At 34.0% G+C, this 27490-nt stretch overlaps 1 protein-coding gene across 2 annotated transcripts in view; it reads left to right on the plus strand.

Annotated features, from left to right (window-relative positions):
• Positions 1-15478, plus strand: part of LOC149543244 (putative CoA ligase CCL7) — a 105934-nt gene extending 90456 nt beyond the window's left edge. For both annotated transcript variants that reach the window (XM_089798092.1, XM_089798093.1), the window contains exons 3-6: positions 5808-5953; positions 14584-14651; positions 14790-14892; positions 15031-15478. In XM_089798092.1, coding sequence (XP_089654218.1) covers positions 5808-5953; positions 14584-14651; positions 14790-14892; positions 15031-15144 — 431 coding nt within the window. In that variant the 3' untranslated portion in view covers positions 15145-15478. The remainder of the gene's footprint in view (positions 1-5807; positions 5954-14583; positions 14652-14789; positions 14893-15030) is intronic.
• Positions 15479-27490: the final 12012 nt, after the last annotated feature.

The raw sequence follows: 27490 nt of genomic DNA on the forward strand, positions 1-27490 counted from the left end.
AGACACATCTTATATGGTTTACATGCAAATAGAAGCCTCGACAACTGCCTAAGCCCCCATACTAAGGACACTATTAATAAAGTCTCACAATCCTCCTACTCACTAAGCCCTCCACAACGTAGGCCATTACAACATTTCTTTCTAAACTTAAGGAGATCCTCTTCATACAAGGAGGAGAAACATCACATCAACCAACAATTGGAATGCTTAAGAAGAAAGATGGAACCTTCAGACCATACCTCAATTACAAGAAGTTGCTAGCCAGATCAGAGAAGTCAAATCCTTGTGGGCAAACATTTTTGAAGAAGGTGAGACTGTGATATCACAACATTATGAAATAAATAAGCTTGGCAAGGGGTCAATGTACCTTGTCTATTGTACATAATCTGCATTTTTATAAAAAAGAAATAAACTTGTGATGATTGATGGAGCTTTGCGATCACCAAAACATCCATCCACCATGTAGGCAACATGGCTTTGATGTTATTTATAAGTGATCATAAATGATCGCTTGTAAACTCCACTATAACACATTGGCTATATGATGGATCGATGACTTGATGATTGGTTGTAGCAATCATCATCTTGTAATCACTATCGTAACATGCATTTCACTTAGTAATCAAGATGTATATGTAAATACCATCACCCTGCATACATCCATCCTTGATATATCATACCATCACCATTCTGCCATATACATATGCACCACAAACATCACTGTCATGCCTATATATATATATATATATATATATATATTGCAGTGGTATAGTAATATCTTACATACATACATCCAGATTAATGTAATTGCATTCATTATTCAATCAATAACAAATAATCTTACTACTGCATGCATAGCATCGTATTAGTCTTCCATCATAATCACCTTGCGACATCTTAGCAGTGCATCATATTGTCTTATAACCACACTTGTCATATTCTTCATAAGATTGCATAATGCCTACGATTAGCTTTACACAGCATAACTAAACATTAAGGCAGGATTAATATGGTTGTTAGTAATATCTGATTACCATAATAATCATTGTGTGATTATTATGTTAATCATTTGAGGGCATCTCTTCATGCATGCCTCTTCCTTTCATTGTGTGCATATATATTGAAGATCACATCATTTGATAGAGGCATGAGTTGGAGAATATATTTCATATCGTATCCTTTGTGGATTGCTCTTATATATTGAAGATTACATCTTAAAGCTTATTGCCTTTGACAATCATCAGTGCAAGCACATAAAGATGAGTCAGAGACAGTATCATACTTGAAGCAAATTTATATTGTCACTTCAGAGATGACTTTAGCATTATTCAGAGCATAATAATATCAACATATCAGATTTGACTCGTTACAATATCCAGTGCACATTGTTTTTATCCCAAAGATGGCCTGCATATTCGCATATGATCAGTTGTATATCAGAGACAACAACACCAAGTACTGTGATCACTCTCTGTTTTGCATATAATTATCTGCTTATCAGACAGCCATCATATATTGTTCATTGATTGTTATGCAATCATTATCATTTTATAGTAGTAGTGTATGCATTTGGAATTAAGAATCATTCAAGAATCAAAAGTACTTGATTGTCAGTAATATGAGCTATTCTTAGTTCTAACGGCATACACATTTGGATTAGGTATCATTCAATAATACTTGTTTATCAGCAATTGTTTGTATATTCCTTGAATTGTAAAGATCACAAGAAGTGTCTCAGTTCATAGAAGAAGGGACATTACAAGTTTGTATGTGCGGTTTCAATGATGATCATATATGCACGATGGCTCTGTGATGATGTGGCATGATTATATATAATGATGTCAAGATGCATATACATTTATAGATAATATTTTGGCCATTTGAGTTGGTTGTGGTTTTATGGTGTATTGATATTGTACGAGCGATTTCATGTGTCATGTCTTCTTTTGATAAAAATTGGTTTTTTGTTTGATAGTAACTTATTCTATTCTAGGGGACTAATTAATTTAATATTTGTAAATGACCAAATATTGTCAATATCAAAAGGATGGTCAAATATTAAATTAAATAGCTGGAAACACCTAATGGGGAGTTGGATTTTGTTGCATAATGGGAAGTTTGCAATATTTCTAATTATGACTTTTCCACCAAGAGTGGATTGGGAAATTGACACTTTTCTAATTGACGATTTTTCCACCAAGTAAAAATTTGGAAAGCAAGACTGGATTGGGAAATTAAAATATTTCTAATAATGATTTTTTCACTAAATTAGCCAAGGATAAGATAAATACAAAGATTGTTTTGGAAAATGATAGTGTAACGCATGGACGCACACTTGGCCCTAGGCCCCCCTCGAACTGGGTGTAGGGATGTCCCCGGGATGGGTACATGATGCCCCTAAGCATCCTCACTACCACCCAAGCATTGTCGCACCGCAACCACACCTATCGCCGCATCGCTTGGGTTCTTGGGTGCTTAGGTACTTGTGTGTTTGGGTGCTTCATCCACTCTGTTAAGAGGAACAAACTTACCTCTAATTGGGTGCTTGGGTGCTACATCCACTTTGTTAAGAGGAACAAACCTACTTCTAAGAGAGGGGAGAAGCTTGATGTACATAGTGTCTTGCATATTGTAGATCGCAAGACACATGTACAAAGAGAGCCTAGTAGCACGATGGGATGTAGAGCCAGAGGATCAATCTCATATTTATGAGGATGAGATTGCATGAGAAAGAGACGTAGGGTTGGTTGATGTTGCTTTTGCAGAATTTGAGTGTGAGGAGTCCAGTAGTTCCAGTGATGAGTACTTTGGCTTGGGGGATGATTAGAGGCTTCCAATCACTACATTTTGTCGTTTTGAAATGATTTTCTTCTCATTTTGGTATTCATCATGATTCCAATCATGCCTGATGCTACTCATTGTAATCAGCTTTATCATTATCATGTAATTAATATTTGATAGAACTACTATAAATCCTATTTGCTGATAATTTGGATTTCTAGTTGAATCTTGATATATGAATGTTACTATTGGGAACGTACTATGTTGAATGTTCAATGGTTTTGGTTCGTGTTGCAATTTTTCTATGTGCATATTTCAATTTGGTATGTTATACTAAAACATCACTTCATAAGCATTTCATGTTCTCTACGTATAGTACTCCCCGGCCGCCATCCCTAAACTGAGGCCCTTTCTTTTCATGTCCCAAAAATTTGTTCCGACGTCCCCCTATGCCGGTGTTACACTGGAAAATGGGATTAGGTCATTTCATTAATTTCTCATTGTATGAACTTCGTTTTTGCAAAGTTCTTTAGTGGACAAAACCCAGTGGAGATTGAAGGCTTGTGGACTGGAACCCATGAGTTTCAGGTGGATAGTGGATGAAACCCCATTGTTTGCATAGAGAAATTTCATCCAGAGGTTTCACAAGCTTCAAGATTTTAGCAGTTTCAAGAGTCATATTTTTTGCATTCAAGGCTTCATTAACATTGTTGCAGGAATTCTAGATGGGTTTTGAGGGGTTTTCTGCTATTATTAATCTTTTATCAGACCATAGTCTATATAGTTACCATTTGGAAATCAAACAAAAGCAATTTGTGGTGTTGCGATGGCATTGGTGGTATTTGGTTGTAATAGTTTTTGTGGGTTTTCTTTATGAACTAGAGTTCAAATATATTAACGTTTCTTCTGAAATAGATCGGTTACAGACCTAATTATTGGATGCATATATCAGAAAAACTGTCCTTTCTATGCAAGAGTAGCTAACTAGTTTGGGTCTTTTCAGTGAAGTTTGCATAAATTGTGAATCTATTGTTAGATTTAAGAATATTACTATATTTTGGGTTTAGGACATTACAGTGGTATCAGATTATAATCTTGGCAGCCTGTTGGGTATTAGATGATTGATATGAATCATGGGTTTTTTCTACTCAATGTTTAATACAATGAGTTTGAATGATAATGTAAGAATATTTAGAATGGATGGGAAGGACTATGCCTCATGTTAAAGAGACTCTCAAACTTTTTGGAGAGTTCAAAAGGGTAATATTTTTTGTTTAAGTACTTTGTGAAGGCTGGAGAGGAAGAAGAGAAATTGAGAAAGGAGAAAAAAATACATGAAAAGCATCAAACGGAGGATACCCAAGTTCGCCAAGTAAATGAAATGTCTCCATAGATACAGGAAGAATCATAGATAGAAGTTAAAGGAACAACCATTGAGATCCTGTAATGCCACCTTAACACCAGGCTACATTTGTTTCAATGGCTTGGATTAAGATGGGAGCACATACTCATCAAGATCTCATTTACTAGCTTATCAATTATCGGGTATCTAACATTTCCTTTGTTATTTATTTTTGGTTTTTAATTCAGTTCTGAAATCAAATAAAGAAACTTGCAACCTTCGAAAAATGCCTTATCAATCATATTAATTATGATAGTGCTTTAAGGATTCAACTGTACAGCTGTGTAGAGGGCAACAAATTCACCTTGGGTTCAAGTATTAGTGACAATCTTCCAATTAGATGGCAGGCTCTTCCTAGACTGTATTTCTGTGGCAGCTATCTTGGATCTCTGTAGTGGAACAACCTGAGACAAGTTCTATGATAGCAGCAGTATCATTCTACAATGATGCAACAATAGCAGCAGGATTATTAAAGTCAATTCCACTAGTCAAAGGTGATAGGTTATGGACATGATGTATTATTTGATAGGGTAAAGAAGATAAAATGATAGTGTCTACTGTTATATATCCAAAGTTCATGCAGATATATATTTAGGTGATTATGTAGAATCTGCTAAGTGACATAACTACCAAGATGATTTGTCAGTGTGTAGTTGTTTCCAACTACTGTGTTCAATTGTGTACCCATGATACCAGCAATTTATATAGACGATCCAAATCTATTTGCACTTTAATTTTCAAGGCTATCATATAGTGTGTCAAGCAGGCCTTCTCATTGTTGATACTAGAAAATAAGATTTTTTGGAGTGGGAATTTGATGCTTACAAGATTTTACTAGGCTATGCCATTTGACAGTTAGATCTTCATCTTATATAAAAAAAATTCTTTTACCTTCAGTATTGTAGACATTCTGTTTGATTGGAAGATTATTTAATGGTTTTAAAGTAGTAAAAATAATTTATATGCTTTTTACTGTGTGGCGTGGTCACCAAAATCTGCATGAAGTTAAGGAGAGAATATTTGACCTTGTTTTATCTCTTGCCTGGCCCTTTGACTACTTTGATTTCAACCTTCTACACTGTTGTAATGATCATTACTATTATTTGTTCTGTTGCATCTTCTATCATGTAGTACTTTAAATGCGGACATGTCATGCCATAATTGATTTTACTCCTTCAGCTCGAATTTGTCAAACTTTTGATCTAAATAGTAATAAGATGTGCTTGAGCCAGATTCAATGTTACTCAAACTTCTGTAGCTAATGATAATGAGTTTCATGTATTGTTCAATACTGCAGTAGCACATGTTTCGATCCCTTGCTATCTTCTCATTTCAAGAGCCATAGATGTCAAATATTGGCAACTCATATATTTGTGCAGTGCACTCTTGTCCTATTAGGTAGTTAATACAATCATTTTTTTGGCCAAATCTCTATAAACCAAAATAAGAAAATTTAAGCATTTTATCTGAACATATTTAATGTAGTATCAGAATGCATAAAGCCCATATTCTTTAGAGTGAAACAGACTACTGGAATAGCTTGGTTTGGTCACCTTTAACGTTGAAGAATTCTCCAAGGGCATTAAATAGAAAAATATCTAAGAAAGTTTTCTGTGACTCACAGGATACTTCAATAACCCAAGTGCAACTAAAGGTACAATCGACAGAGATGGTTGGTTGCATACAGGAGATCTGGGCTATTTTGATGAAAATGGGAACTTGTATATTGTTGATCGCATCAAGGAACTAATCAAGTGTAAAGGATACCAGGTAAAGATGATATTTACAGATTTTAGAGTCTAATCATTTTCAAGTTTAAAAACTAGAAGACGTTTAGCACTCAACTTGAAATTCAGGGATGCACATTAATGTGGATGCTGAATTTTCAAGTTGAGTGCTAAAAGTACAGGCTACGGGAAAACCGATTGTGTAAGTCCTTTCTTTTTCAATTAACAATCATCATTCTTTTTAATCTATGGTTAAAAGAGATTGATGATGGAAAATTGGTTGTGTAAGTTCATTCCTTTTCAATTAACAATCATCTGTTTGATTTAATGTGCATGCTAAAATTTAATGTTCATTTTTGTATGCACATAGCATTATTGTTCATTCTTTCAAACTATTTTCTAATTTTCTTATGCAATTCTTTCATGTTTTTGACAAATTGTTCTTCTTGAATATTTTTGATCTATCCAACTCCAACATCCCTTAATTCGATACATTTCTTGGATTTTTATCATAGAAAATTCAAAACGGTGATTTTGTTATACACCTATTCACTCAACTGCCACAAGAAAACTTTGGTTGGCTAATGTGAAAATCCAACTCCTTGGCTTTTTACTCATTGCATATTTTATTATTTAAAAAAAAATCCCATCTACAAGTATCTATCGCATAGTTGTGTGTGATATTTTGAATTAAATCACAAATCCTCATTCTCTTTGTTTTTCAATCTCAATAATTCTATGAATCTAATCACCTTTGCATCAATTTTCTCTAGTTTGAGTTAACAAGCAAACTCTAATATGGGAGTTCAATCAAAGTGTGCAATTAGCTTCTTTCCATACACATGAGTGTATGGAATGTAATTCTGATTTACCATAATGTATTTCTAAAATTTAGGTGTCATCATCTCTAATAACCATAACCTGTCCTTTTGATAATCATTATAAGGTTCTTTTTAGTTGATTTAGCCAAACCATTCCCTTGAGGGAAATAATTTAATGAAGTTCTGAGATAATTTCCATACTTGTATGCCGAGTCACAAGGTTCGAATTCGAATTTGAGTTCGTACAAAAATAGAAAGTTTCTAACTAAACTAACTAAACAAATGATACTAAATATTACAATATAACTTTAATAAATATTTCACTACACGCACAATTACATGCCATAAAAGGCTGGCAACGTTTTGGCTGAGGCTATGAAAAGATAGAAACAAGAAATCACATATAAGTCTCTAAGAAAAATGCTGCAAATTTCTCCTTCCTTTATGATAAGATCAAAGCTCTAGTTTAAAGAAAAAGAGAGATAAACCTAACAAGAAAAAGTAATTAATGCCTTCTAAGACATGTAGGAGTAATTCAAGAGGGTGTGGGATGTTTTATTTGAATTCTTATTGAAAATATTTATCACTTAGCACTTGAAACAACATAAAATTACAATATAATAAAGTAGCTATAGTTCTCAAATTTTGTATACACATGCATGTATTGTTAGGATTATTCAAGTATCAATGAATTTCAACACTTTTTGTCCAATTAAGAATTTCAGCAATAAACCATAAACTAGTAAACTGAATAGTAGTAAAGAACATATATTTTTTTAACTAGGGAAACCCTGGCCAAGGGAAAACCCCAGTGGGGATGGTACCCACAAAATGATCCACTAGTCCAAAGTACCTTGTAAAAGGTTTTGACCCTGTCAGGATTCTATTACATACATATAATGTATCTCTCTTTGTTAGAGGACTTGACCTTGTTAGAGGCCTCAACCCTGTTAGCAGTTGTTTTACAAAATGAGCTTACAACTCTTAACAACAATATACAACTATACAAGTAGTGTACAGGTTTACCAAAAGATGACTGTGCTAATATCTCCAATATCTGGTTAGTCCTTATATGTTCCTTGCATTTGATTTTGCCCATATACCTTACTCTTCTCTGACCATCAAAAACATCCACATATCATCATAAACAAACCTCACACAACATAATCATACCATAGCATAATCATCTATATCTTTGCATATCATAAGATTCTTCCTTTATACCCTTTTCCTTAACTCTTTTTCAGTCGGCCTGAATAACAATGTTACACATTACCAAAACTTGTTATCTCAATCTGCTAAGTAAGAGTTAACATCTAGAATGTCATCCCTATATTCGTAAGTCCTTAAATTGACAAGTCAATTCAATGCCTTAGCCAAAATATCCATTTTGTTCTGTGTACTTTGCCTTTGTGACAACAAACTGCTTACTGATTATTCAATCATAACTCATGCCAACTATTATAGTAACAGAAGAGAACCTAAGTATATCATATATACTCACTATTCTGTCATATTCCAAATTTATAGCCTTGTATCTGCTTCCAGTGAAGCTTGCTGACAAAAACTATCTGATTGTTACCTGTTATCCTCTGTTAGTCAAATTCTTCAGTTTGTCATGCCAAAACTCTATCTCTATTTTGAGTGACCTTAACCACATATAGTGTTGCCATTAATGACAACATCCAACTACTTACCTTAGCCAACTTGCCAACATGATTGCCTTTCATAATGTTATGATTATGCTAAATCGTGATTATTAAAATTCCTGCTTTTTGTATAAGTGAGAAGTGATCTATAATGGTACATCACCTATTTCCCTATCAGTTATTTACTTTTAGAATTCCATCCCCTTTCCTTTCTTAAAAGTAACCTTGGCTAAAATAGAAGAAAATGACCTACTCTAGAGATTGTTTTGTTGAAATAGCCCCACATAATAGAACTTTCCTTATCGTCACAAGTTGCGGATGTAGAGGGGGGACAATGAAAAACTTAATCAAACAATTTACACAAACAACACAAACTAATATCAACTTTGGACATAGGTCTTCATATCTATATACAAAAGTAACCAATAATATTTTTTACACACCAATTCTATTGTCTCATCAATCTCAAAAAACCAAGCAATCCACCACTATGCTTCTTTTTAATTGAATTATCTTTAGTATAACTCTTAGAAATACACAAACAAACTAGCCTTCAAACAACTAACTATTGAAAATCAAATAATCCAACTTGTTAGATCAGTCCATAATTATTAGTTCTTTATATGTCTTCCATGTTCAAAAAATCAATGTCACCCTAAAACATATTTAACATATCCTCAAATTCAACAATTTGTATCCTCATTTAAGCAAGAAATTTTGTCTCCTACTTAATGCATCAACTATTTTGTTTGACTATATGCTCCTATGCTTCAAAATAATAAGTTAAAATCATCTTACATGCCTTTTGTTTAAATTATATTGACTTTTCGAATACTATAATGTTGATGATTTGTATACAAGAATTCCTTCGTTGGGGTGTGATCCATAATGTTCATTTTTGAAACTATTTCACACTTCATTGTCGAAGCACTCATAAGAACTATCATGAAATTTTTGAAATGCTATGTCCTTTAACAAATAATGTCACCACTTCAATGATTGAATTATGGATCTAGATTATTGAACATAACCTAAATATGACAAGCATGAGGTTTTCTTGTAATGTATCAAATTATAATGTTCTATCGAGATTTAGTGTGAAGTTTTTGAGCTAAATTGGTTGCCATTGAACCATATTTTAACTCAAACTAATCCCTCAGAAGCATGAATGATCCACTTAGCTGCTCATTGCATCTAGCTGATGCTCAAAATAGTGAAGCATTAGGACTCCCCAAGAGGGTCCCAAACCAATATATTTCAACTTAAGCATACTTAACCATAGATTCTCCTCTAAGTTCAATACCACTTATCTTGCTATCCCATTTGCAAATCCTTTAGAAAGTTTTGTGTTTTATGAACCATTCATTATAGAGTTCCTTTAGCCAATCCATTGACAAATGGGAGATTTTTTAATATATTGTACTAAATTATTATTCTATATTAAGATTCAACATTTCCTCTTTTCTTGTTATGGGTTTTCTATGACAACACTATTTACAACATCTAACAAAGCTTGCTCGTTCATGTTGTATTATGGGGCAAAATAGTTATGTTTCCAAATGAGCTATTATGTTTCTTATGATAAAATGATCCACCTCTTTGAAGGCACATGTGCTTTTAGCACAATATTTTTGACCTTGTTTAGCAACCCATCTTAACAATAGATATCTTTGAACATTTTACAATTCCTTGCATTAAAATCTCTTCATATTTCTCACCAGTTTTTTTACTGTGCATATATTCTTCAACAAGAATCTATTTTATGAAAAGCACCATTTTAGTTACCATAGCCATTGCTAACATAGCTTACCTAAACAACTTATCTATCAGATCATTGTTAGTACATTTTATAATTATTAATAAGAAAATGAATTTGCTAAAGAAAATCCATCCATCGATAGTGTCATGATTATAATTGATTTCATGTTTACAAATATTGGAGAGGTTGGTGGTCAATTTGCACAATAGTTAACTTACCAAATAAATAGCTCTGTATAAAAGTCCTAATGGCAATACTAATGGATATGCTTAAGCGAGACAACACCCCTTGCATATTCACTAGCATTTGTTTCTACCTCAAATGAGTTTTGTATGTGAGGAAGAGCTAAAACAAGAGCATGACATATATAAAAGTACAATATTTGAAAGGCCTCTTTTTTTTCATTACCCTTCTTTCTTGTTATGAAATTTGATGCAATGAGCAACAATGTAGGAAAACGAAATAAACTTTCTCATCAATTGTGTGACCACTACAAAGTTCCTTGTTACAGTGCTTTTGGTGTAAGCCAATTTAGAATTGATTCAACTTTTCATTAGTCTATTCTTAATTCTCCTCTTCGTACAACATACTTTAAATATATTAATGATTTCTTGCCAAATTCAAGTTTCTTTAGATAGCATAGCAGTTGTACTTCTAATTTTTTCAAGACCTTCTCATGGGGATTCTGTTCTTCCCATGTAGAACTAAATATTCGACTATCTTTTAGATAGATTATAACAAGTGACAAAACAATTGTGGATTCCCTTAACAAATCATTCACCAATCTTCATACAAGTAGCATGTGTATAACTCAAGCCAAAAGGAAGTACAAACTATTTAAAAATTCCTAAGAACATAAAAATACTAGATACATTCCTAAAAATATAAATTCCCCTGTTGTATTTGAAGGTTGTTTTACAATGCCATGAAAGATACTGTAAAGGGGCCCTTCCATACATTTTTAGAAACCTACGAGTGCTAATCAAATTCCTTTACAATTGAAAGCACCTCATTGTCTCTTCTTTGTAAATCAAGTAAAGGCCTATCCAAGATTCAAATGACATGCCTTAACATTTAAACAATGGTGTAGATTCATTTGAGCTTTGTTCTCTTTTTGAGCCATTTTGGTGAGCTCCTCTTTCCTTCTAGCTGCTAACTTTTGATTTTTCCCATTTTTTTGTGAGGCTTTGGATGAATCTTCATACCATCCTGATACCTTTCATCTTCCCAATTTTTCAGAGAGTAGCTTGTTTTCCTTCTTTTCTATGGAATGTATGCTTCTTAGTGGTGTATCTGTTGCACAGTATTCTAGGATGATTACCTCTCGACAACTAGCACAGGGAACAAGAATTCTACATTCTTGTGAATCATATACTTTCTTCTTCCAAGTGCAACAAAAATGGACTCGAGTTATATCTACTCACATGTTCTTTTACCATTTGTTTAAGCTTAACTAGTGTTGAAATAGGATCTCTCCATTTCTTTAGTCTTTGTGGAATGTTATTATTTGTTCCTCCTTTCTTTGAGAGTTCCTTTGTCCTTGCGAAGTAGAGTGTTGCATCTCTCTCTTCTTGTTTAGATTTCTGCTCATATTTTAGCAACAACTTACAATCATTTTGAGGCCATTCTCCTCTCATGGGTTGTCCTTGAGTTGTACATAGTGCACGATTCTTTGTTTAGCATTCACTGGTCTTTATGTTTGTTTAACAAAGGCCTTTAGATGGTGTTTTTTCCTTCCCAATGATAGGCTGAAATATGCCTCACCTATTCTTGCCAAGCCCTCTTCATCATATCTCATCTACTAGGCATTTGGAACCTTTACCCATGGTATTCATTTCAAATATGACAGTACAATCCCTAGATTTGAAATCTTTGAAGGAAAATTTACATAGATGCCTTTTTCGTACTTTGTTCTTTGTAGTAGGGTCTAGTCAACATGTTTTTCTAGACTCTTCTTTGCTTGTCTTTTTTGAGTTTTGATAGAAACTCATTCATCACTATCGATTCTTTTTAGAATTTCTCAAAGAAACTTTTTTAATCCTAATACTTCAATTTTTTTTGGATATCATCAAACCTCAAGGAACTTATTTCTTTGATGCCAATTGATCTGCAACTTATACCAAATTTAGTTACAACCCAGTAAATGAAAATAACTAATCTATTGTGGTACTTGAATTTCCAAATGACAATGAAAATCGGGAGGAATTGGAATTACACAACAAAATGAGGTGTAATGCAACACAAACATAAGAATTCATCCTAGAAATTTGTGAAGGGTGGAAAGCATGATTGATAGAAGCAGTTTCTTTCTACTAGAGCATATTAGTCAAGTAGAGAAGTACAAAAGTGTATTTCAATCTCTGTCAAGCCTATTTCTACTTCTCAAAGATACAGTCCTTCAATTCTCTTGTTCCATTTATCAAAAGATTCAAAACTATGCTCTCTGCCTCCTTGAACGTCTCTTGGAAATCCCCATTATTTTAGAAAGATCCTTGAGTTGAATTGGAAGAGTCAGTTCTTGTTTCGTTCTGTTAGGACACCACCACTTTTATAGAAAATGACAATTAAAAAATGCATAAAAAATTGCAAAACTATATGATATTTTTAAATCACTTGATAGTATGAAAAATGCCGAACTGGTTATATTTCAATATTAATATTTGTGGCTGATTTTGTTCACTAAAACTTGATGAAGTGTATTCCTTTGAGGATAATATTTCCTCTTAGATCCAACACAGATCATTATGCCTAAACATTTCCTGCTCATTAGAATTGTCTCGTCTCATTATGAAATTCTCTTTCTAATAGGCCAACATCCTTTTCTCTTTTGTGGAAAAGAATGGTACTATTAGTAATTTTGTATTGGCTTCTGTTGAATATCTTGCCATTAGAAATAGATGAATTGCAACTACTACTTAAGTACTCGAGAGTGACCACATAGACGACTTCTGATCTATGTTTACTTTCTTTTACTGTATAATATGGATATGAATCTATCACCTCGTCAATCCCAAAGGAGAATTCATTATATGAATGTTTATAACTTTATTATATCTCTTTTGAATTGCTTAATACAAATTCATGATGTCAAATGGATTAAAAGATTATAAAAAGAGCGTGGAGGGTTTTTAATATGTGACTAAACATTCTTTTAAAATTCTTCATTATATTTGACATAAACTACTATTTCCAAGCTGTAAACGAGGTAGAGAGTTTTTTTTCTCACATTTTATTAGCCGATAGGCTTTCCACTGGGGCAACCCACAGCCGGAATAGTCTCACGCAATCGGAAAATTGGAATGGTCGGCATCGGAAAGTGATTGTCCTTTGACAAAACTGAACTTCACACGTGAGGGAATATAAGTCGTGTCTAGCACATTCGCAGATTTATTCGAAGGGTAAAGAAGAATCTCCTTGCAGATTTCACTATCATAACAAACCTCTGCTCTTGGTCCCTGATTTTTCGCAACTTGCACGTCCATGGCTGTAGATTTTGGAAGATTAGTGAGCACAGTTGTTTTGACAAGGAGATTAAAACTAGAGTGGAGATGATAAATTATATTTCTGCATACGAAAGAAAAGCGTCTACATAAGCAATATTGGGAGCAGATTTGTGTAATCAGCGGTCTGCAATAAGCATGACGAAACAATCATAATATATTGCTGAAAATGGTTTTAATTTTACACATCATAAGATCAGGAGGCACAATTTTGGGCTTTTGGAATATCAGTTGGCTTAGTACGAGGAAGGGACAGTCACCATCACCTTCAATGGTGGTGGTTGTAACAGATGAATCCGAATTCATACCAGAGCAATCCTGGTGGTGTGGGCTGCTGCTGGCCAAGCAAACAATGAAAACGTGATGAGCAACAAGAATCAATATTTCAAAGATTTTGTGATATTTGACATGGGCAATATCAAATGCCAAGTAGAGAATCCGGTTGTCTAGGCAGAACCATGGATTTGTACTACCAGTTTGTGGGTAATATAAGTGTGGAAAAGGAGGGTGCGACATACAATAATCTCAGCAAAATAATGGGATAGCAACAACACTGCAATTGCCGTCAATACAGAGATTGTGCACAAGAAGTGTTGCAGATGTTTCCTACAACATCAATTTTCGTATATATTTTGTTACATTTTAAAAATGATTTACTCCTATCGGCTACCCTTGCACCTGTTTTTGGTGCAAGCACTAGTTTATACAGCTTTGAATATGTAGGCATGTATGGCCTCATGTGCAAGTCTTTTCTTCCAAAGTAAAATAAACGAGATAACGTGTTCATACTTGTTTAAAGGTTAATAAACTTGTGAGTTATCTTTATGAGTGGATGTGTTTCTAAGTAAAATAAGGGACACGGATTATTCTATGATCTCAATCAATTCAAAGAATGATTGGTTAAATATATGCATCTAAATTCTTTGATATCTATTTTTCTTTAGGTAGCTCCAGCTGAGCTGGAAGGACTATTGCTTACACATCCAGAAATTGTGGATGCTGCAGTTATTGGGTATGTGATGTTTTATGTTTTAAGTATATCTCATTCTCGAATGAATAATGTTTCATTTCGGAATTAGGAGGAAATTGAAGTTTTATGATGTTGGGAATAGATTGATGAGTTTTTTAAATTGTGAGTTCATTTATGCAGCCAACCTGATCTACAAGCAGGAGAGGTTCCTATAGCATACATTGTTCTTTCTCCAGGAAGCTCTTTGAAAAAGGAGGATGTGATGGAGTTTGTTTCCAAGCAGGTAATAATCATGAGAAACGTAATCATAAAATGCCTCTTTAACATGTATTATTATGGTTTATAATCTTACAATTCATTTAATAACTATATTTTTGTAAATAAGCGTTCTATTTTTCTAATATCTTTGTGTGTTGATTAGGTAGCACCATTCAAAAGATTACACAATGTAACTTTTCTAAAAATAATACCCAAATCTGCTTCTGGAAAGATTCTTCGACGAGAGCTAGTTCAAAATTTGAACTCAAAGTTGTGAAGTCATATATATTAATTCATAGAAAATTTCAAAATATAGATGTCAATCCTTGTTGAATATGCTATGCACCATATTATTCTGATAGCACATGGTTATCAAATAAAGTGATTGCATGAGTCTTTATCGCATATCAAGAATACTATTCAACTAAATTATCATCAGTGATCGTTTGTGGAAGTGTATCTAAATTCTATTATGTATAACAATAATGATTTATGCAATTCATCTAAAGGTGATGTACATTTAAGTCAAAAAGAAATTTCTATTATCTTTGTAGTTTTTTTAATTTATTAAGAAAGATCGTGATATATTCAAATGTGGTAACGTTTTTGGTGATTGGAACAATAGAGAATATAAGTTATTATATGGTAATAGTTCTATGATTTATATATGTAAATGAATACTAAGTTGTATGTACTGATTTTGTCTAAATATGAGTGTGTCAAGTGAATGGAGGAAAAACATTTGATCTTATTTTGTACCTCCATGTTCATTTGGTAATTTTTTTTTAATAATGTTCTATATTTGCTGAAGCAAGGAGCTATTTAGGTTCATTCTTTGTAGTTTCATACGCTTGATATCTTCTAAAGGATATATTTATTATTATTATTGAAATCTCAATTGAAGATTGTCTCAACAATATGATCTTCCTAACAAATATGCACTATTGCTCCACTTGGAGTTAAGGTGAACTATACAATCACTTCTTGCAAAAGATTTCAAATGAAGACTTCTAGAGGATAACTAGAATAATTTGGTGACATATTTGGTAACTGGGACATTAGACTTGGAAGCTATAATATGGTAATAGGTTTATAATAGATTAACATATAAATAAATATTAGGTTATATCTATTGATATTGTTTAGGTGCATCAAGTGATGGGAGGAAGCAAAGCATTTGATATTATGGTGTATTTCCATAAACATTTGGTATAGGCAATAAAATAATATTTGTAGTGCCTCTCCCATTCAATTTATTTAAGTCATCCTGATGGGGTGCAACCTTGACACTCTTCCTTTGGGAATGATTGTGTTAGGACCCTTGAGTGGTCAGCAACCTTGGGGTGATTAAATTCATACTATTTTATCAGTGGGATTGATTATGCTTATGGCTGATTTATGAGATTATGATGTACTAGATGGGTTCACTTAGGTTTGTGCCAATGGTTACTTGGATTGATTTGGTATCATGATGTTGTTTCGTGATTACCCTGAAATGTGAACAATGGTTGTAGTGTGTTTTGTTTGTCCTACTATATTTGACTAGGTTCTTGCAGTAGTGTTTACTCATTTGTTTGATTTAAATGTGCACAGTGTCATTTAAGTTGTAGAAAAACTATTATAAATTTCATTATTAAATGCTTAAATAATTAGAAATGAATTGTCCATGTTGGATTCATTGGTTATAGTGCTGCGAATAAGTACCTTGTTCATTTCAGTAATTTATGCAAAATGGGCTATTTAAATGATTATATAAATGAAATTAATCAAATGCTTTGATTATGTGATTTTGCATAATTGTTGCTTTGACTATTATTGTCGTCAGTGATTTTATAGTGGCGAATCTTCACCAAATGGCTATTCGATCTCTTTGGGAAATCACAATTTGGCGAATAAAACCTACATACGAGGTCAAATGGGTTGCCAAGATATTAAATTATTTGTGTCCAAATCCCAAGCTAATCGTTGATTAGTTTACTCATAATTGGTCCCAAATCTTGGTTCAATTGCCAATGTAATATACATTTAGGACATTTATTTTAAACTATTCGCCAGCCTTTACCTAATTTCTTCTTATTGGATAATTTCATTTCGCTTTACAATAAAATAATATATTCCCTTGTTGGATAAAATTGTTCAAATTGTGTGTTGTCTTTGATGTCACACAAATGTCATATCAGTCATCAGACAGTGTCTATCGAGCTCAGAAGGTCAGCAAGGCAAAGGACAGTGTCTACCGAACTCAAAAGGTCAGCTAGACAAAGGACAGTGTCTACCGAGCTCAAAAGGTTAGCAAGGCAAAGGACAATATCTATCGAACTTAGAAGGTCAGCTAGACAAAGGATAGAGTCTACTGAGCTCATTCGATCATCAAAGGTAATGTGGAAGAAGCAGTTCTTACCGAGATCACTTGGTCATCAAAGGTAATTTGGAAGAAGCAATTCTTACCGAGCTCACTCGGTCATCAAAGGTAATTTGGAAGAAGCAGTTTTTACCGAGGGATTCAGTTCTTACCAAGGGATTCAGTTCTTATTGAGTAAACTCGGCAGCCAAAGGATTTTAAGGATATTGCAATGTTAATCGAGTCAAGAAGGTTAACTCAGGAAATTTTTGGAAGCTGTATTTACCGAGTAGGGTCGGCCAATAAAGGATTTCATTGTTTTATGAAATAACTTTTATTTGTTTAAAGTAAAATCTGTAGCCGACTGATGTATGATTTACTGGTAAATGTAACATATAAATGGGCTGACCTGACAATCTGAATGGTATAAGTAAGAGGTGAAGTTGCGAATTCTAAGAGGGAGTAAGATGGAAAAGTGGAATTAATGAAATATGGGGACTGATTATTGTGGAAGCGAATTTGAAGGATGATCAGAAACCATTGAGGAGCAACAGAGCCATATTTGATCAAGAAGGATCTAATGAAGCAAAATAGAGACCTGTAATTAGCAAGTTCAATTGCATCTTGTTCAGGTTAATTCATTGTTGCTTTCTAACCATTGTAGCATTGATTTCAAATCTCTTAACAGAGTTGGTTTAACAACCATTTTGTAAATCCTCTAACAAAGTAACAGTTCAGTTGAATTGTTCTAAAGACCTCTAGCAAGGCCACTCCTAACAGGGTGATTAAATCCTCTAAAAGGGTCACACCTAACAGTGTGTATTGTAACCTTTAACAGAGTTGGCTCATAACAAGGCTCACTTCAAAAGAGTGAAAAATTTGTGACTAGTTACTTGGTGGTTTTTCCCATATTGGGTTTCCACGTTAAATTTGGTGTCTCTTGTGTTCACTTTGTTTTTAGATACATGCATGAATGCTTGAAGATAAGTAATAATTTTACTTACCAAGTTATAGCATTTGTTTACTGAGTATCAGCAGTAACTAGATCTTTAAGACATCTAAGGGGTCTGTGGATTAATTTTTATTAGTAACTGATTCACCTCCCCTCTCAGTTACTCTATCTTTAATCCCAACAATTGGTATCAGAGCACTTGGTGCTTATAGGAAAAGATTTCAAGGATCTAAGCTAAAGATCAGGATGTCTTACAAAAGAAAAATTTCAAGACTTAACAGGGACAACTTCTCAGCATGGAAAGGATTGATGAGGCTTCATCTAGCTTCTATTGGTGATATAGGGCTAAAGTACCTTGATGAAAATAATGAACCTTATGGTACATTATCTATCAATGATATTGTTGAAAAGAAGACTCACAATAACATGATGATAGATATAGCATCTGCTCTGAGTTATGAAAAATTTGATGACATCAAGGATTGCAAAACTGTCTTTGAAATGTGGAACAAGCTAAAAGAGATCTATGGAGGAAATGATAATGTGAGAAGAGCCAAAGTAGAAAGTTTGAGAGGGAAATTTGATCAAATGAGAATGAGAGAGGATGAAAACATTGCAAAGTATGTTGAAAGAGTTAAAGCATGTGTTAGTGCAATCAAAGCATCTGGAGGAGATATCAGTGAGGAGACAGTTATAAGTAAAGTTCTTAGAACTCTACTTCCCATTTATGCAATCAGAGTCTCTACAATTCAAGAAAGGAGATGTGAGGCAAATCATAAAATAAATTTAGAGGCCATAGTTGGAAGATTGATTGCATTTGAGCTAGACAACTATGACAATTATGTTCTAGCTGTCAATACTGTTGAATCAGCATTTGAAGCCAAGCTTTCATTCAAAGAAAAAGGATCAGAACAAAGTTCAGAGAGTGATCTTGAAGTGGTTGAAGCTCTACTAGTAAGAAAATATTCAAGAGGCAAAGGGAAATACAAAGGTAAGGTTCCTCTAATCTGTTTCTCTTGTGAAGAAATTGGACATATTGTTGCTAAGTGCCCAAATAAGAAGAACAAAGATGAGAAGAAAGGTCACAAGTACAATGGCAAGAAATACTTCAAATCATTCAAGGATAAAGGCAAGAAAACATGTTTTATGGCTAAAGATTCTAATGATTCTGATGATGAAGAAGAAGATGAAATTGTCTACATTGCTATGAAAGATGAGTCTGATAATGATTAGGAAATGACACTCATTTCTCATATGAGCATAAATGATACATGGATCATAGATAGTGGTTGTTCTCACCACATGACTGGTGATAAAACTAAGTTTGAATATTTTGAAGACTATGATGGTGGAAGTGTAAGATTTGGTAACAACCAACCTTGTTGTATAAGAGGAAAATGAAGAATCTCATTAACCAAGGAACTTGTATGTGATAATGCATACTGGGTAGACGGATTAAAGCATAATTTTTTGAGTGTAGCAAAACTGCTCGATAATGGATTCAAAGTAGAATTTATGCATGGAAAAGCAAGATTGTTGGATGGCAAAAGAAAGTTGATTGGATTAGGAACTCAAACAAAAGGTAATTTATTTTATCTTGAACTTGATGAATGTTCATGTTTCATTGCTCAAATTGAAGAAATTTGGTTATGGCATAGGAGGTTGTGTCATGTAAACTTTGACAACTTAATAAAAATTTGTAAATTCAAGAAAGTAAGAGGTATTCGTTACATAAAGAAATCTGAGGTTGGTCTATGCAAAAATTGTCAAATTGGTAAAATGGGAAAGATTAGTTTTAAGAGCAAGAACTATCATACTGAAGAAGTTCTAGAAATTGTGCATACTAATTTGTGTGCACCTATTGGCATTGAAAGTTATACGAGTGAAAAATTCTTCATTCTGTTTGTTGATGATTATTCAAGAATGATGACTGTCATGTACCTAAGAGAGAAATCAGAAGCATTTGAAAAGTTCAAATGGTATTTGGCCAAAGTAGAAAAGGAAATAGGCAAAAGACTGAAATGCTTAAGGTCTGACAAAGGTGGTGAATTCATTTCACATGAGTTCAATAACTTTTGCATTGAAAGGGGAATCAAAAGACAAGTTTCAGCACTTGGAACTCTTGAACAAAATGGAATAGCAGAAAGAAGAAATATATCTATAATGGATTGTGCAAGAACCTTAATGATTGAGAAAGACATTGCTATCAAATACTGGAAGGAAGCTATCAACACTATAGTTCATACCTTGAACCGAGTATAGCTGAAAAAGGACTCATTCAAAACACCCTATGAGTTGTGGTATTGTTACAAACCCAATGCAAGTTATCTAAAAGTATTTGGAAGCAAATGTTACATTTTGAAAGAATCTAGAAAAGGTAAATTTGATGTAAAAAGTGATGAAGGAATATTTTTGGGATACTCTTGCAAAAACAAAGCATATAGATGTTTGCACTTATCTACTCACAAAGTCATAGAAAGTGCACATGTGAAAGTTGATGAGTTTGCAGAAAGAATAGAAGAAGAAAGCAAAAAGGAACCTGAAGACTATAGAAGATTTTTTTACATTGAACCTAATACAATGCCAAGTATACCTATTAATAAGGAATCCTCAACTCCAGAGTCTTCATTAACCGAGTCACAAGAAGTTCAAACCGAGTCAACATCTATTGAGTTGCAAGAACCCGAGTTGCAAATAGAAGCTACCGAGTTAGCATCTACCCAGCTCGAGCAACCGGAATCAGAACCAAAAGTTGAGACACAGAAGGATAACAATGCAAGTCATTCAAAAGGCAAGGAGCCCGTGTTAGCCAAGTATGCCAGAAAGCATCATGCACCATATTAAATCATTGGTGATAAATCAGAAGGAAAAATGACAGGAAGTAAGTTGAAAGACACTTGTTTACTTGCTGATTTTGAACTTAGAAATGTCAAAGATGCACTAGACCATAAGAGTTGGATTGAGGCTATGAATGAAGAAATAGAACAGATAGAGAAAAACAAAACATGGACTCTTGTACCTAGACCCAAAGACAAGAATGTGATTGGAACAAAGTGGGTATTCAGAAACAAACCAAATGAAGATGGTCAGGTATCAAGGAACAAAGCTAGACTGGTATGCAAAGGATATTCACAAGAAGAAAGTGTAGACTATGGAGAAACTTTTGCTCCTATTGCAAGATTGGAAGGTGTTAGAACCTTACTTGCATATGCTGCATTCAAAGGATACAAAACTTATCAGATGGATGTCAAGTCAGCATTTCTCAATGGCATATTGGAGGAAGAGGTTTACATTGAGCAGCCTGAAGGTTTTGTTGATCCAAACAAGAAGGACATGGTCTGCAAATTGCATAAAGCATTATATGGTATGCAACAAGCCCCTAGAGCATGGTATGAGAGATTGCATAACTATCTTATTCTGATTGGTTTTCAAAGAACTAATGACAACAACAGTTTGTACGTACAGGAAGGACCGGATAATAAGATTGTTTTGGCAGAAATATTTGTAGATGATACTTTGTTCACAGGAAATGATGATCTTTGCAAAGAATTTTTAGAACAAATGAACAAGGAATTTGAAAGGTCAATGTTTGATGAAATAAAATTCTTTGTTGGTCTTCAAATTAAACAGAATAAGAATGGCATCTACATCATTCAATCTAAATACATCAAGGAGATACTGAAAAAGTTTGGTATGGAAGATTGCAAACCAGTTGGGACTCCTATGTGTATTGGATTAAAACCTACCAAGGAAGATGAATTAGAGGAAGTGGATTAGACATTTTATAGATCTATGATTGGAAAGTTACAATATGTAGTGCACACAAGACCAAACATTGCCCTTGCAGTAGGAATTGTAGCAAGATTCTCAGCAAAACTAAAAAAAAATTATATGATGGCAATCAAAAGGATCATGAGATACTTAAAAAGAACTGAAGATTATAGATTATGGTATAAACTTGGAGGAAAACTGGATTTAAAGGTGTTCACTGATGCAGATTGGGCAAAAAATATTGATAATAGAAAGAGCACAAGTGGAGAAGTTTTCTTTCTCGGAAAAAGGTTGGTTTCTTGGACAAGCAAAAAGCAGAATTGTACATCTCAATCCACAGCAGAGGTTGAATATGTTGCAGCAGCAGTAAATTGCTCATACATTGTGTGATTTAAACAATTATTGGAAGGTATGAAGAAAGAAATCAAAGAACCAATTGTTATGTTTTGTGATAACACAAGTGCAATTAACATCTCCAAGAATCCAGTGATGCATTCAAAAATCAAGCATATTTCCATAAAATATCACTTTGTTAGAGAATTGGTGCAAGAAAAGGAAATAAGATTGGAATATGTGCATACAAAGGAACAAATTGCTGACATATTCACAAAGCCTTTACCTAAGGATGCATTCTTGTATCTAAGAGGCAAGTTAGGGATCATTCCCCTATATGAAGCTCACTAAAATACAGTTTTAGTGATGCATCAACAGGAACAGAATTGAAGATCTATCAGTTGATGCAGCAAACCAATGAAGACATTGCATATGAATCTGTACATCAGGTAAAATGCTATTCAACTATTTTGAGTTGTCTTTGGCATGTGTTGTCAAAGAGGGAGAATATACTACTGTTATATCTTTATGAAATTTAAGAGTTTGTGTAAAAAGGAGAGATTATTATGAAAGAGGGAGTTTGCTATATTTGAAGAAAGAAAGTTAAAGTATTATGTCAGTAAAAGACTTGTTTTCAAATTTCATCTTGCTATGACATGTTGTGTTGCCATCAATGCCAAAGAGGGAGATTATTGGATACAATTGTTAAAATTGTGTGTCGTTTTTGATGTCACACAAATGTCATATCAGTCATCAGACAGTGTCTACCAAGCTCAGAAGGTCAGCAAGGCAAAGGACAGTGTCTACCGAACTCAGAAGGTCAGCTAAACAAAGGACAGTGTCTACCGAGCTCAGAAGGTTAGCAAGGCAAAGGACAATGTCTACCGAACTCAGGAGGTCAGCTAGACAAAGGAGAGAGTCTGCTGAGCTCACTTGGTCATCAAAGGTAATGTGGAAGAAGCAATTCTTATCGAGATCACTCGGTCATCAAAGGTAATTTGGAAGAAGTAGTTCTTATCGAGCTCACTCGGTCATCAAAGGTAATTTGGAAGAATCAGTTCTTACCGAGCTCACTCGGTCATCAAAGGTAATTTGGAAGAAGCAGTTCTTACCGAGCTCACTTGGTCATCAAAAGTAATTTGGAAGAACCAGTTCTTACCGAGTAAACTCGGCAGCCAAAGGATTTTAAGGAAATTGCAATGTTAACCGAGTCAAGAAGCTTAACTCAGGAAATTTTTGGAAGCTGTATTTACCAAGTAGGGTCGGCCAGTAAAGGATTTCATTGTTTTATGAAATAACGTTTATTTGTTTAAAGTAAAATCTGTAGCTGACTGGTGTATGATTTATTGGTAAATGTAACATGTAAATGGGCCGACCTGACAATCTGAATGGTATAAGTAAGAGGTGAAGTTGCGAATTCTAAGAGGGAGTAAGATGGAAAAGTGGAATTAATGAAATATGAGGACTAATTATTGTGAAAGAGAATTTGAAGGATGATCAGATACCATTGAGGAGCAACAGAGCCATATTTGATCAAGAAGGATCTAATGAAGCAAAATAGAGACTTGTAATTAGCAAGTTTAGTTGCATCTTATTCAGATTAATTCATTGTTGTTTTCTAACCATTGTAGCATTGATTTCTAATATCTTAATAGAGTTGGTTTAACAGCCATTTTGTAAATCCTCTAACAAGGTAACAGTTCAGTTGAATTGTTCTAAAGACCTCTAACAAGGCCACTCCTAACAGGGTGATTAAATCCTCTAATAGGGTCACACCTAACAGTGTGTATTGTAACTTTTAATAGGGTTGGCTCCTAATAGGGCTCACTTCAGAAGAGTGAAAAATTGGTGACTAGTTACTTGGTGGTTTTTCTCATATTGAGTTTCCACGTTAAATCTGGTGTCTCTTGTGTTCACTTTGTTTTCAGATGCATGAATGCTTGAAGATAAGTAATAATTTAACTTACCAAGTTACAACATTTGTTTACCGAGTATCAACAGTAACTAGATCTTTAAGACATCTAAGAGATCTGTGGATTAATTTTTATTAGTAATTGATTCACCCCCCCTCTTAGTTACTCTATCTTTAATCCTAACATTCCCTAGGGCCGAGCGTTGCTACCATTTTACCGACACATGTCTCTAACTACCCTAGTTTAGCCAACTATTTTATATTTTGGAGTTTGGGACACGTGTCTTGATTTCGGGAAGATTTAGAGTTTATGTTATAACATTTAAAATTAGGCCCGAAATAGAGTTTAGGCCATTGATCTATCTAAGATCTTACATCAATGGTCTACATCAATTTCTGAATCCTTTCATAATAACAATGATAACATAAAAAGTGACATTGACCAAGTTGGCAATAAGAAATGACACATTATTAATTTAATCTTAATGGAATGACAGACTACAAGTACATTGGGGATTTTACATATTTTTCTGGGGAGGGGTTTCTTAAAGTTATCCCTAATTGTTGTACATTTACACTTGATTGTGTTTGTTTATTGTGCGGGACTTATATCTCCGGTAGTAACACATGGAGTTAGTGATTATACCTTTCATGTCTAGCCAATATCGTCTCTATATGAGCGATGTATCTTTTATTGTTATTTAATCTTCCAGTGATTGATAAATCCATATTGATAATACATTATGTGATTAGACCTGTGAACGTGTCTATGTATTCAAGATTTCGCAGTGGTCATGGCAAAGATTAAATCAAATGATGTTCAATGGGTTAGAGAGATTTAATTATTTGATTTAATTTTAATTTTATTGCCGACTAATTTGTCGAAGTTAAATTCTGATTCAATTGGAATTACTTAATTTAATTTGGTTTAAGGGAGTCGATTACATTATTTAATTGAAATAATCTAATTTATATTCCACCTTTGCAAAAGTGCATATATTGGCTAAATGTGAGTTTATTCTCACTTCTTGCTTTGCTATTTTATGGTTTTGGAGAAAATTCCTCCAAATCCTCTTGTGAGAAATCAGTGTTTTGTTCGTGCAAGAGTTTGGCTCGATGGATCATTGCGAGATCAATCTCATTGGATTCGTATCAGGATTGCTCCGCTATGCCAATGGTTTTATCCGATTCGATGTCCCAATTATTTTATGGTGGTATTTCTCATTTTTCTCTCTTGGTTGTGAGGTAAGGCTTTTGAGTTTGATTGGTTTTACTTTGTTTTAGCTTTTATTTTATGTTGCTAAATGTTAGGGAGTGGAGAACTAGTGTTCCTCTCCATTTTTATGCATTCATATCACCCAATTGGACAGGGGTGAGTATTTCTATTTCATAGGAAATTAGAAATGGAAGTTTAGGCGCTATTATGCCGAAATTTTTTACATGGTTTCGTGGAAGTCAAATTTTATTTTATATTCTTTAGTTTGGCACAATTTGATCAGTGGGTTTTCAATTTTGTCAAATTCCAAGATATTTTAGTTTTGGTTGTTTTGAGATTGCCTCATTTTGAGTGCTATCTTTTTTTCGCCCATTTCTTTGTTTGACTTATTTAGAGATTGGATCTTATATCCCTTGCCTTAATGATTAGGATTGTGGAATCAGAATGGTTATAGGACATTCTAGAGTATTTTATCTCTCAATTCCAGCTCACGTTGCCATAGTGGATTTTGTGAACTTGTGTCTTTTGCCAAATTTTCTAGATTGAGAATTCGAACCTATTTGGTGAATTTTATTGGACCCTTGGTCTTGTCACCTTATTCTTGAATTGAGGTTTCAGTTTCATTCTTATCCGAGAACTTTTAGTTTTGGGCTTTTTAATGTTGTCTTGGTTTGCATGCCACCTATATTTTGTTAGGATTTTGGAATTGTCTCCTTGGATGGTAAAAATGGATTGTATTCCATGTTTCCTTGCATGTTATGTTGTTATTTTATGGACACTTGGATTCGTGTAGAATCCATACTCCTGAATTTATCCGGTTGAGTGAGTTCATGATGTATGGTTTTGTTGCATCATTAAGATTTGTTTAGAATCTGTACTCCTAGATATAGACCGGTTGAGTGATCTTTTTATACTTGGTATTTTTTATGTTTCTCATCCAACCCTTGTTTATGATCTTCATGTAGTTGGTGCACCCACACACGGGCACATGAGTGTGCACATGTTGGGTCCTTGCAAGACCTGATCTCTTGGTTGCTATCAGTTAAGTTATGTTCATTAGGGTTGGGATGGAAAACTGCATTGCCTATGAACACTCATCATGTGATGAGCATGGGTATGTAGGGTAGACAAGTGGAGGGGCTTCTCACATGACTTCGGGTTGTGTTCCATACAAGGTAAATGTGAGAAGTTTATAATAAGTGATAACTAAATGAATTAATGGGTAATAAAACTAAGATAATAAAAGAGAATACATGTATAGGTTGATTTGAGGGTGAGTGTTTGTACAGGTTTTTTAAGGGCGAGTGTTTGTATAGGTTTATCGAGGACATAATGTGATGGCCTCCTGAGGGAGAGTTTCTACATGATGTGCAGCTTGGGCTTCGTGATGCCAAATGATCTACTCTCCACTAGAGTCCCTACATAGTAGACCTATAGAGCGTTTGACTAGGGCCTATTGTATTGCATTGTCTTATGATCTTGGTTTCAATCCTCTGTACTGTTTGGCATGAGTGTTAGCCATGGATGATTGTGTTGTGTGTTTATAGTCAGATCATTATCTCCATCAACATAACGTGAGTGGCCTATGGGTACCCCGTGGTTGGGAGGCATAACTACCTTACCACTACTGGGGACCGGTGTATAGAGATGGTCTACTTCAATTTGAAACTGGTATTGAATATTCACTTGATACTTTGGTGTATCTGGAGTATGTCCTCTTGTGACTTATGGTTTATCTTGGATGCATTGATATCATGTTCTTTATGATGTTTAGTATGTTTACTTTATGCATTCTTTTATCACAATGTTGTCATATTGTTAGATGATGTTATTACTACTACCTTGGATTAGTAATGCTATTGGTAGATTAGCAAGTTGTACATACTTGTCCTTCTGATGTTATTTGATGGTTATTGGTAAGAATTATCTCATGAGACAACTACAACTATCTTGTTGGCAATTTGAGATTCATGCTTGGGGGTATGGTTAGGGTCTTTGAGGTCTCATGATTCCATTATGGTTGGGATGAAATGAGCACAATTGTTTTTAGTTCGGTGGCTTCTTTGCTTGTGCTTTCCTTCTTGAGATAGTTGATTTA

This window comes from Cupressus sempervirens, chromosome 8, assembly GCF_028749045.1.
Source record: "Cupressus sempervirens isolate cs-2001-9-10 chromosome 8, ASM2874904v1, whole genome shotgun sequence".
Lineage (NCBI taxonomy): Eukaryota > Viridiplantae > Streptophyta > Pinopsida > Cupressales > Cupressaceae > Cupressus > Cupressus sempervirens.